This window comes from Polypterus senegalus, chromosome 4 (genome assembly GCF_016835505.1).
Source record: "Polypterus senegalus isolate Bchr_013 chromosome 4, ASM1683550v1, whole genome shotgun sequence".
NCBI lineage: Eukaryota > Metazoa > Chordata > Cladistia > Polypteriformes > Polypteridae > Polypterus > Polypterus senegalus.
Genome location: NC_053157.1, coordinates 181,869,418 through 181,886,766, shown reverse-complemented (window position 1 = coordinate 181,886,766; position 17,349 = coordinate 181,869,418). Strand labels below are relative to the sequence as shown.

General features: G+C 39.9%; 1 protein-coding gene across 3 annotated transcripts in view; it reads left to right on the top strand.

Moving 5' to 3' along the window:
- Window positions 1-17,349, top strand: part of zfyve28 (zinc finger, FYVE domain containing 28) — a 411,740-nt gene that overhangs the window by 356,305 nt on the left and 38,086 nt on the right. For all 3 annotated transcript variants that reach the window (XM_039751731.1, XM_039751730.1, XM_039751732.1), the window contains one exon: window positions 10,975-11,076. In XM_039751731.1, the coding sequence (XP_039607665.1) occupies window positions 10,975-11,076 (102 nt within the window). The remainder of the gene's footprint in view (window positions 1-10,974; window positions 11,077-17,349) is intronic.

Sequence of the window (17,349 nt, the reverse complement as noted above, 5' to 3'; positions counted from 1 at the left end):
CTAAACAGGCCACTTGGTGACGTAGCTCCTTAACAGAGAGCTGATCATACTCTTAACAATGCAGCATGCAAACACCCAGTTGTTTAATGCAGTTTGGTATTTCTCACTCTTGCTTTCATCACTCAGAGACTCGATCATTTTATCAAGTAGGGTTGGAGGGGTTGTGTAATTGGTGAAAGGGCACCCTGATGGTAAATCCATCCCTGGCCTGCACCTGATTCGATGGCAACTTGGCAAAAAGACAACTTGGCGAAGAAACAACTTGGCGAAGAAACAACTTGGCGAAATACAACTCGGCGACATCCTTTACCAGTTAGGTAATAGTTAGGTTCAAAGAGATTTTTAATTATATTTAAATGACAATGTAGGGCACACTCTGTTGCTTCAACATTTAAGAAGTAATATGCCATGAATATTATTCTGTTTTATTTTTACTGCCTGGCAAATATTTTGCCATAGGTTACAGACTTCTTCCAATAAATTACTTGTGGAGTAATAATTGGCTTGCCCTAAATTGAAGTTCTAATGCACTGAGGCTGTGGAGTGCACTTTTTCCATCGCCTTTTTCTGTAAGAAGCAGTGTACACACTTCTCTCTATGCTGTGGTTTCTATTACACACCTGAAAGAAAGAGACAATACATATGAACATATCCAGCATACAGCAACATGCGGGGACTGGCAGGAACACTCAATAAAACTGAATAAAAAGAAAATCAAGTGACGGTGAGATACGAAGAAGACAGCTTCGCCAGCGCCTGTGTGTCAGAACCGGTGGGGCGTTAGTATGCATCGTGGTACAGCACAGAGCTATAGCGCGTCTGTATTCTGTTTCTTTTGTACTCCAGGGCACGCAGAGGAGAGAATAGTAAAGAGCAGTAAGTTCGGCGCTATATGCAATCATCAGACACTCCCCATCTGCCCGTTGTTTTGTTATACTTTTCAATACTTTTTATACTGCTCAAACGGGCATGCTCAAAAAATACACGTGTAATGCCACGAAAAGAGCACACAGACACTTCATTTCGCAAACAAAACAAGTGCACTTTTATTCAAAACTACCTGTATAACCGAAGAAAAAAGAAAGCAAGATACAGTAGGCGATTGATACGACATCTTGCATGGTGCAATGCTAAGAAGTGAAGATTTTCATTCCGTGCTATATAAAATCATCACATTCAAATATTAACAGTTCCCACACACCCAAGGACCGTCCTTCCTACATTTACGACACGTGTACTTGTTGCCGTGTACACACCTCTCTGTGCTATGGTTTCTATTACACTGAATGAGCACCTGACACTGTACTTTCTTCCCTGGGGGAAGGTCCCGCATCAGAGAATTTCCAGTTCCTGCATAAATTCACACCGATCTGACGCTGTTCGTTTTCAAATAATATTGCATTAGTGCATTATATTTTCACATATATTGTCTCTTTCTTTCAGGTGTGTAATAGAAACCACAGCATAGAGAGAAGTGTGTACATTGCTTCTACAGGAAAAGCGATGGGAAAAGTGCACTTGAATAAAAGTGCACTTTTGTTATACTTTTACACCAATATATGTTCCTGTGTTTGAACGACACGGGCAGATGGGGAGTGTCTGATGATTGCATATAGCCGAAGTTGGTCTTTACCATTCTTTCTTCTGCATGTCCTGGGGTGCAAAAGAAAAGCATACAGCAACATGCGGGACTGGCAGGAACACTCAATAAAACTGAATAAAAAGAAAAGCAAGTGACGGTGAGATACGAAGAAGGCAGCTTCGCCAGCGTTTGTGTGTCAGAACCGGGGCGTTAGTATGCATCGTGGTACACTGCAGAGCTATAGCGCGTCTTTAGTGAAAACAGCCGTGTCAGATGGGGTTGTATGGATTGATTCTGAACGCGACTGAGAGAGTGAAAAGTGAATAAAAAAAAAAAGCTAACCTTTACAAAGATCATAAATTGCACCGGCCGTTACAGACTGAAATCAAATGTATGTTTTATACTAAAACAGTAAGACTAAGAACAGTTTACTTCTCAAAAGGGAGGAGCGCAGGATCGAACCCGTGACCCCTTGATTCCCAAGCGGGGGCTGTATGTATTGAACCACGGAGTCAGTTATAGTAAACTGGCGTCAATGTCGCATGTTAAGGCGGCTTTTTCTTTCTGCAGTTATATGTTTGAATAAAAGTGCAATTGTGTTATTCTTGTGAAAATGTTTCTTTGCTATTTGGACTTCAGGCTTCATACATTATATAGTTTATGCCTACATTTTGTCATCTACTACTAGAATATAAAAAGTTTCTGTTTTAACAATGTGTTGACACAGATTACTGTAGAAACGGAACAGACATGAAATGCGTGTGTTCCAAACAACGATCTATTATTTCACTCTAAAACTCCACTTCACTCCCAGATACTCAATCAAGGCATGAGCTGAGAGAAGTTCGTGCACGTTCTAAATTGGTGGGGGGATGGAATAGCCGGCTGCTCCGAGCTTCTCTTTATCAGCACATTTAGAGAACAAAGGACGCTGGCGGAGAGGTGTGAAGGGATTTAAGAAGCAGTTTAAGGTGGGACGGAATTACGAGTTTTTTCGTAGGCTCTGGTAATTCTAGTGTTAAATATCAAACGGAATTCGGATTTCGCTGACCCCTGCAATACTCATCAAGAAAATATCCCAGAGAAAAGGCTATGTTAATGTGTTACAAGGACAGTAATCTGACTTAACTTTGAATGCGTTTACTGGAGTTTGCATGGTCGAGTGATGTGCACGTGGAAGAACACATACGTGAGCAGAGAGAAGGAATAGGAGAGGGATCACAGTTTGGCAGATGTTCATGTACATTATTTGCTGGCTTAATTTCAGTTTGCACTATGGAACAAAAATCCTGTAAATCTTTCTTATAATCTCTCAAACTCTGTGACACTTCTGCCTTCTATTTATTTTCACAAGTTGAAAAATCTGTATAAGTACTTGTATTATGTCCTGCTTAAATGTAGCATTAGTGAAGTAAATTTGTAAATAGATTTTCAACTTTGCATTTGCCTTTGGCTTGGATGGAAACTACTTTTGAATTTTATTACACACTATAATTTTTTTTGCAGTTTGCAAAATAAAAATTTGCATGTTTTACACTTTGATTTGTTTTTAGTTTTGAGCAAAAATAAAAACAAGTTTTAGCCGGGCTTGTTACATTAGAGTTTGTCATTATGACAGCTTCCATTTCTGTCCAAAACTGCACAACTAGTTATAACATTGTAACTGTATCACCTTCCAGATAAAAGTGAACTGTATGACTCTGGCTTCCAAAAATAAATATTTCCTTTAAAGTCGCAGAGGGTGACTGAAGAACCTTGGCTGGCCTGGGAGGCCCAGTATATTAGAGATGCAGGGGAAAACATCTGATTCAGACTGTTTGATCCTCAGACATGCTAGATGGCAGCATTCCCTGGATATGGTACCCCTACATATATCTGCAGGGTATGTTGGCTATTGTAGTCCCATGGAGGCAGCAGTGTTCAGTTCTGAGGATGCTGCCAGGAGGTGCTGCCATGAACCTTACTTTGTAGGGCTTCCACCTGTCCTGAAAGTGCTTCCTATGGGTAGTGGCGTGGCAACAGAAATTTTCTCTTGGGTCTTCCATAAAAGAAATTCACCAAGGCAAGTTGGAGTTGGATGTGGAGGACAGAAAACAGACAAATCTCACCTGGGAGGAGTGGAGGAAGAGAAAGACAGAAAGAAAAGAAGAGAGAATTTCAAAAACTGCTGGTCTACTGGGATTTTCATAACCATCTCTAGAGTTTACAGAGAATAGTCTAAAAAAGGGAAAATATCCAGTGAGCAGCAGTTGTCTGGGTGAAAATGCCTTGTTGATGCTAGAGATTAGAGGAGAATGGCCAGACTGGTTTTGAGCAGATAGAAAGGCAATAGTAACCACTTGTTACAACCGAGGTATGCAGAAGAGAATCTCTGAATGCACAACATGTTGAATCTTGAAACAGATGGGCTGCAGCAGCAGAAGACCACACCGGGTGCCACTCCTGTCAGCTAAGAACAGGCAACTGAAGCTGCAATTCACACAGGTTTACCAAAACTGGACAGCAGAAGACAGGAAAAAAGTTACTTGGTCTGATGAGTCCAATTTCTGCTGCAACATTTGGATGGTAGTGTCAGAATTTGGTGTCAATAGCATGATGTCATGGATCCATCCTGTCTTGCATCAACAGTTCAGGCTGATGATCGTGGTGTAATGGTGTGGGGGATATTTTCTTGGTACACTTAAGGCCCATTAGTACAAATTGAGCATTGTTTAAATGCCTGCCTGAGTATTGTTGCTGATCTTTCCAACCCTTTATGACCGCAGTGTGTACATCTTCTGATGGCTACATTCAGCAGGATAACACGTCATGTCATAAAGCTGAAATCATCTCAAACTGGTTTTTTGAACATGACCTCCACAGAATCCCTCGCACCACGTCACAAAGCTGAAATCATCTCAAACTGTTTTCTTCAACCGCACTAAAATGACCTCCATAGTCACCAGATCTCAATCCAATAGAGCACGTTTAGGATGTGGTTGAATGGGAGATTTGCATCATGAATGTGCAGCCGTCAAATCTGCAACAATTGCATGATTCTGATATGTCAGCATGGACCAGAATCCCCAAGGAATGTCTTCAGCACCTTGCTGAATCTATGCCACAAAGAACTGCAGTAGTTCTGAATGCTAAAGGGGGTCCAACTTGGTACTAGGAAGGTGCACCTAATAAAGTGGCCAGCAAGTGTAAGTACTTATTTTCAGCTGAATAAAACAAGCTAGTGATAAAAGTTATAACCATTTTAAAAAAGAAAAAAAAATGCGTACTGCACTTCCCGAGAGGAGATCAATGTCATATGCCACAGAATTTTTTTGCAGGGGCCTTCAACCCTATCTTTTTAATGCCCAAGTGTCTTGTGCTTTTTCTTTTTAGCTAAGCTCTCACTTACTTTATTAAAACCCTTAAGAGCCTAAAATAAGGAAAATGTTTAAATAGTGGATCACTTAAATGAGTTTCTAAATTAATTTTCCACATTAGTTCATTGCATCCATAATTAAAAAATCATTAATAATGAACATTTAATTAAAATACTAATTCAACCACTTATTCTTAAGTCCTTAATCAAGTGCAGATAATTATCTTAAGGGTTTAATTCAGAATTGAGTTTAAGAAGCGGTCCTCAGACCTTAGAATGTGTGGCTTTGCATAAAAATACAAGCGAGTGTTCTATGAGGGAAATTGGGGCTGCTCCCAACTGCCAAATGATATATGAGTGTATACTGCTCCTAGTGCTGCAAGCTGAAGTATGTAGTTTGTATTAAAATACATTTTAAAAGCATTTTAGATTACATTCACATAATTAGCCTCATTGATCCTTTCAAATTTGGTGCTGCATTATAAGTTTTAAAATAATTTTCTAAATTAGCATGTATACCTTGTAGTGGAAGCTGATCCCCATTCTAACAAGACTTGCATTTAACAGACAAATATTATAGTTGAGTTTTTTGTACACTGGTTATGTATATTACAGATGGGGCTGACTCTGGCAAGAAAAAAGAAAGAAGATATGATATGCAATATTGTACACTGGTCTCTGCTGTCTTTTGCAGAAAGAGCCGTGAATATGGGAGAAATGCTGGAAGTGTTGCATCTTTACACAAAGCTCTGAAGCGAGACACCTGCCTGAGATATCCAGTCTTTGTCACAAATCAAATCAAATAAGAAAAGTGAATTAGGTTAGTTTAACATGCAGTAGAGGTGAACTGTTTGGACTGTTCATTACAGTAAGGAGACAAGTTGTTCTGTTGATGTGAAATGTATATTACAAGTTGTATAATTTTATAGGTTCATTACTGTCACATGAGTACAGTATCCTTGTTTTTGTTTGGGCTAATCAGCATGCAGCACATTGCCAGTCTCCTGCAGGATGATTACCGATTATAAGTACTGTGGTGAATGGCCGGCCCTTTATCCCGGCCAATACCCCCAAGCCACCAGATGGAGCCCTCCTTGCAGTATGGAGGTCCCCAGAAGACCAGCAGGGCATCACGGACATTGTAGTTTTTATGCACAGCCCTGCTGGATGCCATGGGGTCACTAGGGGATGCTGCAGGGAGGAATAATGATTATTTTCCCTACGCCCCGGAAGCACACGTGGACAAGAGGAATGACGTGCTTCTGGGGTGAAGAAAAGAACTTGTACCTGACCCTAAAGTGATTGGGAGTCACATGGACTGGGGATTAGGAACACTTCCGGGTCAGGAGATATAAAAGGACTGTGGGAGCTCGCAGACAGTGAGCTGAGCTGGGTGGAAGGGTGGCAACGCGTCTGGGAGCTGGAGGATTGGTTTATTGTTCATTGATTGTGTATTGTGTAGTATATGAGTATAGTGGAGGAGAGGGTGTTTTGTACACTGTGGAGATTTAATAAAGTCAATTTGAGGACTTTTACCTGGTGTTTTGAGTCGTGGACAGGGGTTCAAGGGAGCAAGAGTGCCCCCTATCTACCACAGTACCTTACCTTGAAAGTTCTGAATTTGTGTGAGGAGCTCATTTACAGCATTAGAGTAATCAGGCAAAGGAAAGCATGGAGTTGATATGTGCTTGCTCACTTTAAAGAGGAAAGCAAAGTTTCCAATGTCTTTGTATTACATATACTGTAAAAAAAACAATTAATTAACTCCCTTAGGTCTGTGCAATCATTACTGTCTCATTACAATCGAGAAGGATGGGAAATGCTTGTTTACCCAGAGATCCTTGCCCAGATAAAGCACTATGGGCAGGTATACACAATGTGATATTTCTCATGTTTTAATGATCTCAGGAGTTTGGGTGCCCTTTCACTCTTCACATCTCATTTGACCAGATAGCCAGACAAGAAGTATCTCATACCTTGCGAGTAGAAACATTATGACTTTCAGTGACTTTTCTTGCAGTTTTGTGCCGATTTCAAAACCACTGAGGATCTGACAACTCGGGCTAAAATTGCACAGTGTGTGCCTACCCTAAGCAGGTGTTAACTCCTGAGGCAAAGAGCCCTGATAATATCTCTTTGTTGTAAGTGCTTTCAGTGAAGCCCACTAAAGCACAAGCCGTAGACACTGAGGGAGAATCTGTTAATGTACCTGCACTTATTGTGTTAGCAAAGCATTAGAGCCCTGTTAGACTAAAAGCCTTGGCATGTCTGACAAAGAACGTGTGTATAAATGTCACAACCAACCTTTCCCTAATGGATTTTATATTGTCATTCAAAATGTGCTCTCTGAGTAGTACATATCAATGGAATATATAAAAGACAAAATCCTGATAAAGGGACACATGCAAATTTATATACATATGCTGTTATATACAGTACTTTTTCTGTGTAGGTCCCTGGGACCAAAGGTGAGGAGCTAGGCTAATTGGTGATGCTAAAGTTACCTGATGTGTGTGATAGTCCACCAGAGTAAACTATAGCTCCCTGTGACTATCATATAAATGGATTGTGTATTTGATGATGTTATTGTCCCTTACTCAGTCACTCATCAACAAAACACTAATTCCTGTTTAGTAAAAAGGTTAAATTTGGCAGGATTGTACATCATCATCAGTAGGTATCCAGTAAGAAAAGACATTTTAATGTATCATTTCTTAGGCGTAGCCTTGCCTCCTTCATATCAGAAAAATTAAATGCCCCAAAATCTCAAAAAATGCTTTGACTGATTTGATTAAAATTTGTTGATGTTATTAAAAAAAATTGTCGACCTGTGGTGTTGTGCTTTTTTTTTCCCCCCTCGATATTTATTAATATTATGCTGTCATACATGTTGTCGGAAGCTCTATGGTGGACAAACAACTAAAGAAGTTGTGGTGTCCTGGACTAGAAAAAAGAGAAATAAACATGTTTGATGAATACGGTGAGGTATGAAATGAAAATGGCAAAACTAAAGAAAGATGCAAAGGTCGATGGTTAACAAGCGCATTATAAACCAGACGGTGTAGTTTTGAGCGTTTGTGTGATTTTTACTAGAAGTAAAAATAGAGGGAGAGAGAAGTAGAGGCAGAAGGGGCATCCTCAGATCCAAGATAGGGGTGACAGGTGACACAAGTTTAAAATTATTCCATTGTCATATAAATTTGCATCTACAGATTTTGAAAGGGGACCTCTCACCCCACCCTCTGAAATAATTAACATGCACGTTTGCTTACTTCAAACAGGGACGACATTTCTCTTCCAGCTACTCTCCAAAATTCTTTACATCTGTCTCCAAAGCATATTATCACAAGCATTAGAGAAAGCAACACTAAAAGTAAAATCATTCATTTATCTTTGTAATAAATTAAAGTACAGTTCGATTCAGTGTTTGAACTTTATTGTCTGCTTATGGCTAAGGCAGAAAACAAAATATATACAAGGCTGAACATACAACTGATGAAAACCATGAAAAGAAATACTTGAGTGAATAATGTAAACAAGTGAAAATCATATCATTTAATAATGATATATAGTCAAATTTCACATTATTCGTACTGATTACCCATTTCAATTCTTAAGATACACTTTTCAGTAAAATTGTGTTTTACAATGACCATCATGTAAAGCCAAGTCACTAGAAAAAAACAGAAAAAGGCAGGAACTCATCTAATGCAGTAATGTTTTACTCATGTGCAATTATGTTTAACATGTTCAAGTGTAAGCAGCCCAGTGAATAATCCAAGGTAACTTAACAGTATTTGAGATACAGTTGGTTACATTTTATTTGTTTTTCCAATTGGTGCATAGGCAGTTGAAGTAACTTCCTCACTAGTAGGATGTGAAGCCACAGCCTCAGGGTTTGTCCGAGATCCAAAGCTTTAACCACTATACTAGACTGCCTGCCAATAATCCCAATTAACAAACAGCATTTTCTTATAAAATGTCTCGTGTGAAACCGGGTAACACAGCTATTTAGTTAATATAAGAGTTTCTAGTTTTGGTTGAGAGTGTGTGTTTGGCAGGTGTTTGCCAGGAGAAAGGATAGTGTGAGGTTGAAGAGATTTCTGCAGACGTGAGGAAGAGAGAGCGAAAGAGACTGGCAAATTGAGAGGTCCTGTATAAGGCATATTGAGCGAAGCTGGGGGCAGTGAGCTCTGCTTTTTGGCTAAGTGCACCAAAAGGGGAGCAGGTAAGAACACTAGCTTGTGTAAAGGGAGACCATGCTTTTGCTAGAATACAAAGTAACAAGCTAGTAACAGGGTGGCCTAAAGTGAAGCAAGGTGCCAGCAGCATATCACTGTAATAATTAATACATTTTATACATCTGATTGCTTTTGTTTTATGATTGTATTTCAGATTCTCATCATTAGCTTTGCCTGTTTTTAATTTTAATCTAATTTTGGCAAAGTTTAATATTTTTAACTTCTTGTCCTTATTGTTTAGGCAGTGCTCTGAGTAGTGTCACATGACCAGACTGGTCATTCAGACAGGAAGTGACATTATAAATATGGTAGCGGTCACTGTATTTTCTATCCCTCATTTGATACTGTTTCAATTCCTTGAAAACCCTGTTAGTGATGCAATTTGAGGGAGAGGCCAAGGTAGGAATGTTAGAACTGGTCCTGTCCTCTATTGAGCACACAGTGCTAGAAAGATATGTATGGGTCAATGTTGTTGCACAAAACTGGTTCATTTAAGGGCAACTGAAGGTCCAGAGGTACAGGTCCACTAGGATTCTTTCCAGGGGGTGCTAGACATAATGTTTCTGCAGCAAATGGGCTTGGTGATAAAGATGCTTGGCCAGAAGTATGCCTCAGAAGAGCAAGCTATTTGAGAGGTGGACAATTGGGCAAATAGACTTCCGGCAGGTGATTAAAGGAGTCCTTTGTTGTACTACTCTCATGGGGGGTTGGGGTTTAGCAAAGCACAAATCAGACAAAAAGTCGCCCAAGGTTTGTTAGTTACGCGGACAGCAGGCTTTGTTGTTTTCCTTTTATTTATTTATTTTCCTTTACCTACCCCACAGTGTGGTATTATTTTATTAAATAATATTTTAATTAATAATGCCTGGAACTGTTAAATAAGTAAACTGAGATATTCTCCCTTGTTTCTAAAGTGTGGGTAAAATAAGTATGAATGGCAGTGAGTAATTCCAATGGGATGTACCACCTCTGCATTAATAATATATGTATGTATGTCTTGTAACTATTGGTCTGGTTTTTATTAATTCGGCAGATTGAAGTAGAGTGGTGAGTCTTAAAGATGGTACAGGTACAGTACATCAGCTTCTTGGGCACGCATTGTTACATTCTTTAATCCTGCCTGATATATGGTATCAAGGCAGCTGTATAATCTGTGCATTCTGTCCACTGTCACTGGCCTTACCATTTAGATAACTTATCACTTGAATAGTGTGCTAAAGAGCATCAAATAATGTCCATTCACATCAAATAGGTAGGTTTTTGAAAGTAACGTTGAGCTCCTTGTATTTAATGCATTCAAGTCACTGAGAATAATGCTTGTTTTTATACTATGCCCAAATACTTGTATCAGTTGTGCCCATGATTTGAATAATAATCTGTGCTCTTTAGATCCTTCCAAATTAGTCTGTTTTATAAACATTAAGCTGACAAGAGTGGTTGTTGCTGTAAGAAATTTTTATATTTTTGATAAATGTGTATAATATGCAAGAGGGAACTTGTTAAATGGATGGTCACTTTTTCCAAAATTTCCAAAAAATTTTTCTTTTGGATTTAGAAACGTGAACATAAAATTCAAGTTTATATTTTATGCCAGGCATTGTTCTTTGATGGCTTTAGCGTGGGGCTGTGAGGCAAACGGGTGTCAGTAAATATAAAACTTTACTGTGCTTTTGTTAATTCCTTTGTTCAAAATTCACCTGTTACTGAATGTTATATTACTTATTTAATATCCTATGAGAAAAAAATGATGAAATTGTTGAAAAAAAAAAAAAAATTTTTTTTTTTTATTCTCTCAGGTCAGGGACTGAGAAATCCAGTGCTTGAGGACTGCGCACTTTGTCAAGAAAGCATTTCATCTTCAGAGATTGCTGCCAAGGCAAGAGATGGTGATTTTGAAGGTAAGTTTTTAAAAAACACTGTAGGGAAAGAGATTATCTTTAAAAAGACAATGTCAAGTTATGGCCAAAAGCAAAGCAACCTCTGAACCAACATCTCATCTTTCAGGCTGGCATAAAATGGTTGTGATTTGAGTAAATTCAACCCAAGGAAAAGGCAGATAACGTGACAATTAAACATTGTATAATGAACTTTGAAAAATAAATGCATGCTGTTTTACTTTATACTGTGATATTTCTTTGTAGTAGGAATTTACAGTAGAGACCATCAAAACTGAGTTTTAGATTGTATTCCAAAACAGGCCATGTTTTCTTTTATGGCCTTTTATCTGTACAAAAAACAAAAGTGTGAAAATTTGGGAAGATTTCATTTTTAGTCATAGATAAGTTAAAAAGCTGAATTCCACTTTACCACCAAAGGCTATACATAAATATATATGACTTGCTGTCAAGAACTCACATAAAATGAAGTTAAAAGGGGAAATATGACAGAACAAACTTTAACTGGCTTCTTCATGTCCACACATGGAATAAAACTGTGATTCTCGAGTAAACTCTGTAAATACAAAAATTATTTTTTCAATGATTTAATCAGTTTCAACTGGTAATTCATGTTGTGGGAATATATAATAAAGTAAGATTATTTTTTTTATAGTAAGACTCTTAACAGATCCAAAATGTTGCAAAAATGCATGAAAATAGTTTCTTTATAATTTTTTTTTTTAATCGATTGAAAATCGTCAAAATATTAAATGGTGTGCATATTAAGGCTGTCAAATTGAATGCAACTAAAATAATAATATGAAACAACACATTTATTATTCTGTTTATTAAAATTAAGCACTTTCTTCATTTGGAATTTGGAATTTGGAAAAAAGCAACTCTAATCATATTCGTTTAACCTAATAATGAAAAGGGTATAAATATATTGAACATGCTTTAGGTACTTTTTCCACATTATATTTTATTTAATTATCTTAGGGTTGTCAATTATTAATTGCTCCAAAATTACATGCATTTAAAGAAGACTCAGGTGCCGACACAAGTGGTAGCCTTTCCAGCAGCTCTGTGTATGACTTTGTCTTTAAAGTCTTTATATTTATCTTTCTACCTTTTTCTCTATTTTTCTTTATTTCACTGTTAACTCCTACCACTTTCTTTTATATGGACTCTTTCCCTGGACGCTTTTTACTACTTGGAGATAGATTTTTACACACCGAGACTCGTCTATTCAAGTAGTCAACTTTAAGCTCTTAGAACAAATACGCACGCTGGTGTGGTTTCCTATTTACCTGATGACGTAAGAAGGCGGTATTGGGACAGCACAGCCGGTGCTAAGATAAAAGCCAAGCATCTAGCAAGAAAGTGGCGCTACAAACCTTCGGTGCCTTCTGTGATCCTGGGAAATGTGAACTCACTACCAAATAAGATCGACGAACTGGCTGCATTGGTGAAAAATGGCAGGAACTACAGAGAATGGAGTTTGCTGTGTTTTAGTGAAACGTGGCTAACAACTAACATCCCAGATGCTAACGTGGAGCTACCCGGATTTAGCACAGTTAGAGCGGACAGAGGCGCAAGTACCTGCGGGAAGCAGAAAGGAGGGGGTGTCGCGCTCTATGTCAATACAAGATGGTGCAACTCTGAACATGTAAACGTTAAAATCTCCACTTGCTGCAGGGACATCGAACTGTTGGCCGTAAGTTTGCGTCCCTATTACTTGCCCAGAGAGTTTGGACAAGTGATTGTTGTTATTGTTTACATCCCCCCCTCGCGCAAACGCGGAGATAGCGAGTGACGGCATCCATTCCGCGGTTGCTAAGTTACAAACACAGCACCCTGAGGCGCTTGTGCTAATCACTAGAGACTTTAACCATGTAACGCTGGGCAAAACATTACCTGCCTTCTCCCAGTATGTGAATTGTAACACCCGGGGAAATAAGACTATCGACCTACTGTATGCAAACGTTAAAGACACATACAGCACCATCTCGCTGCCTGCGCTTGGGAAAGCAGATCATAACCTTGTTCTGCTTCAGCCTCACTACAAACCAAGAGTGAGGGAGCTACCTACAACCACACGCTTATTCAGGAATTGGTCCCCTGAGGCATAGCAGGCTCTGAGAGACTGCTTTGGAACTACAGACTGGGATATCATGCAGGAATCACAGTGAGAACATTGAGGAGGTTGTTGACTGCACTACTGATTACATCAACTTCTGTATGGAGTTCCAATAACAGTGCGCTGCTATGCTAACAACAAGCCATGAATTACAAGTGACATCAAGGACCTTTTGAACCAGAAGAAAATGGCTTTTGAAGGCAGTGGTCAACATGAGCTCAAGCGCGCGCAGAAGGAACTTCGAGTCCAGCGCAGGGTGGCGAAGGAGCAGTACAGGAGAAAGCTGGAGCAGAAGTTGCAGAATAACAGCATGAAGGAAGTGTGGGATGGGATGAAGATCATCACTGGCTGCAGCTCGAAGCGGGTGCCACCATCGGGAGAGACATGAACAGAGCAAACCAAATGAACAACTTCTTTAACAGGTTTGACCACCCTAACCCACTCTCACCTCAGAGTACTGCATCCTCCAACCATTCTTCTGCTGATACCAGCATAGGAGAGACATCCTCACCCACAATTACAGCAGCGCAACTGAACAGAGAGCTGAGGAGACTTTGTGCCAGCAAAGCAGCAGGTCCAGATGGAGTATCCCATGACTGCTGAAGGCCTGTGCGCTGGAACTGGGGAGTCCTCTACAGCGCATCTTCAACCTGAGCCTGGAACAGGGGAGAGTCCCGAGGCTTTGGAAAACATCTTGTATCACCCCAGTCCCAAAGGTATCACGTCCTAGTGAGCTGAATGACTTCCGGCCTGTTGCTCTGACATCACATGTGATGAAGACCATGGGGCGGCTGCTGCTTCACCACCTGAGGCCACAGGTCTGCTGCACCCTCGACCCTCTGCAGTTCGCATACCAGAAGAAGGTGGGAGCGGAGGACGCCATCATCTATATGCTAAACCGATCCCTCTCCCACTTGGACAGAGGCAGTTTTGCTGTAAGAATTATGCTTTTGGACTTCTCTAGCGCCTTCAACACCATCCAACCTCTGCTCCTTGACAAGCTGACAGAGATGGGAGTAGATTCACACCTGGTGGCATGGATCGTGGACTATCTTACAGACAGACCTCAGTATGTGCGTCTTGGGAACTGCAGGTCTGACATTGTGGTCAGCAACACAGGAGCGCCGCAGGGGACTGTACTTTCTCCGGTCCTGTTCAGCCTATATATATCAGACTTCCAATACAACTCGAGTCCTGCCACGTGCAAAAGTTAAGCTGACGACACTGCTATTGTGGGCTGCATCAGGAGTGGGCAGGAAGAGGAGTATAGGAAGCTAATCAAGGACTTTGTTAAATGGTGCGACTCAAACCACTTACACCTGAACACCAGCAAGACCAAGGAACTGGTGGTGGATTTTAGGAGGCCCAGGCCCCTCATGGACCCTGTGATCATCAGAGGAGACTGTGTGCAGAGGGTACAGACCTATAAATACATGAGAGTGCAGCTGAATGATAAATTGAACTGGACTGCCAATACTGTTGCTCTGTGTAAGAAAGGTCAGAGCCGACTATACTTCCTTAGAAGGTTGGCATCCTTCAACATCTGCAGTAAGATGCTGCAGATGTTCTACCAGACGGTTGTGGCGAGTGCCCTCTTCTACATGGTGGTGTGCTGGAGAGGCAGCATAAAGAAGAAGAATGTTTCACACCTAGACAAACTGGTGAGGAAGGCAGGCTCTATTGTAGGCACGGAGCTGGACAGGTTGACATCCGTGGCAGAGGGATGGGCGCTGAACAGGCTCCTGTCAATCATGGAGAATCCACTGAACAATGTCATCTCCAGGCAGAGGAGCAGCTTCAGCGACAGACTGCTGTCACTGTCCTCCTCCACTGACAGACTGAGGAGATTATTTCTCCCCCACACTATGCGACTCTTCAATTCCACCCGGCGGGGTAAACGTTAACATTATTCAAAGTTATTGTCTGTTTTTACCTGCATTTTTTATTACTCTTTAATTTTATATTGTTTTTTTGTATCAGTATGCTGCTGCTGGATTATGTGAATTTCCCCTTGGGATTAATAAAGTATCTATCTGTCTATCTATCTATCTATCTATCTATCCATCCATCCATCCATCCATCCATGTCGATGCATCTAGATATTTTCAAAATGAACAATGAAGGGACAAGTGATTAGTTAAAATATTAGTATTAAATTCTGCAGCACTCACTATATATTGCATTGAGAAAGAGTTTACAGTAATTTATTATGGATTATCGAAAATTAATGTTACATATATTTTTGCAATGAAGAAACTTAAATGCCAGCACTATATTTTATAAACATGACAACTTAATGCCTGTAAAAATTCAATTCTGTTTATTTTTGCATAGTGCCCTTCATGGAGTTCAGACCCTGAGTGCAGCCACAAGTTCACAGTTAAATGCAATTACAAAGTTTAAAAATCACTAACTGCATAAAACATACAGATTATGATACATATTTATTTAAACACATGGGAAGACAAATGAGTTCCAAACTAATTATCTTAAATGGAACCTAACAATATCTAACCATTAGTATTATCATAATACTAAGTCCAGTTTACAATGGAGAAAATGAAAACAAAAACTCCAGTTAGCAGCATCCCTGCAGAAAGTAAACCTCTGGTTATAACAAACTAAGCCAAAAGACAAAGTCAGATGCAGTCACATTCCTAGAGACCTAGGCCATCTGGTGGCCCAAACCCTCCTAGGCATTCTACAGTAGAGTCTGTGCTAGGCAAACTACTTTGAGAACAGAATCTTCCCACCTGTTGATTCAAGTGCTTCCAGTATCACAGATGCCTTTTTGTCGGGAGGAAACCCAGTTAGATATAAAGCAATGGCACAAAGTGCCACAGGAGGACACAGAAGGACACAGAGAAGAGAAACTAAATAGGAGGAGGGTTAGTAGCAATTAATATTTATTGTATTTGTTATATTTGTATACAAATGAGTAACAAACAAAGATGCAGTATGCACAGATAACTGGCAGATCTAGCCAGATATGCTAAGCTAAAGTAGTTAGTCTTCAGCCTAGATTTAAAAGCTAAGACTGAAGGACATCTCTTATATTAGCAGACAGATGGTTTTACACCTTTCAGGCCGTGTAGCTAATACCTTGACCTCCTACTGTTGTTTTGTTAATCCTTGGAGTTTTCAGTAGGCCTGCATCTTGAGATTTCAGTGCACTCTCTGGTTTGTAAGAAATGATAAGTTCAGATAAGTAAGCATGGCCTTGGCTTTATAAGGCTGTATAAATAAGTAGAGGGTGGATTGTAAAGTCTGCCCTAAGCTTGATCGGAAGTCAGGTCTAAAAGAAAGTTATAGCTGGGTATCATCTGCATATAAATAAAGGTGAATGTTATGTTTTCTAATGATAGTTGCTAATGGACAGATGTAAAGTGAAAGCAGTTGTAATAAGGAGACAGAAACAAATAAGGGTTTGGGGTTTCTGGCCCCGTATACTGTACAAAAAAGAAAGAATCAAGTGTTTTCCATACACGGTCAATTCTCTGACAAACAGTCATTACACCACCCCCTCTCAGTTGATGGGGGGAACTTAAATAATCAGGTACTGGAAATTGAAGAATGGAATGCTGGGAGGGAACTGATGTGTTGTATGGGAGGTATGACGTCATCACGGTGGGACCAGAGGAAGGGATGGAGCGCGGAAGTGGCAGCGTGTGCTTTCAAGCGTCCAGGATTTTATGGCGGGGTTGTATCTGTCTTTCTGTGGGAACAAAAGAAAGAAAGGTTAGTACCTCACCTTGATCCCCTGGCCTCATGTGATATGCTGCTCTTCGGGTCTTTCCGCGGCTCCCCATGCGCATGTGCGTGACACAGTAAAGGCCCAAGTACCCAGTATAGTGACAGAGTCCTATCAGCACATTTTTGTATATGGTGAAGTCAATTTGGTAAATGTGAACTAAACCAAGCAGTGATTTAATTTTCCAGCCTATGTAACAGAATAGAAATTGAAATTTTCTTCATCAGAGGATATTAGAATCATTTACAACACAGGTTAGTGCTTTTTCTGTTCTGGGAATGGTGCAAAATCCAGACTGGAACATTTCAAGTAGACTGTAACATGTAAGATGACACCGAATATTTTTCATTTATTTTAGAAGAAAAAGATAATTTATCTGTAGGTCTATAATTTTTAAGCATAG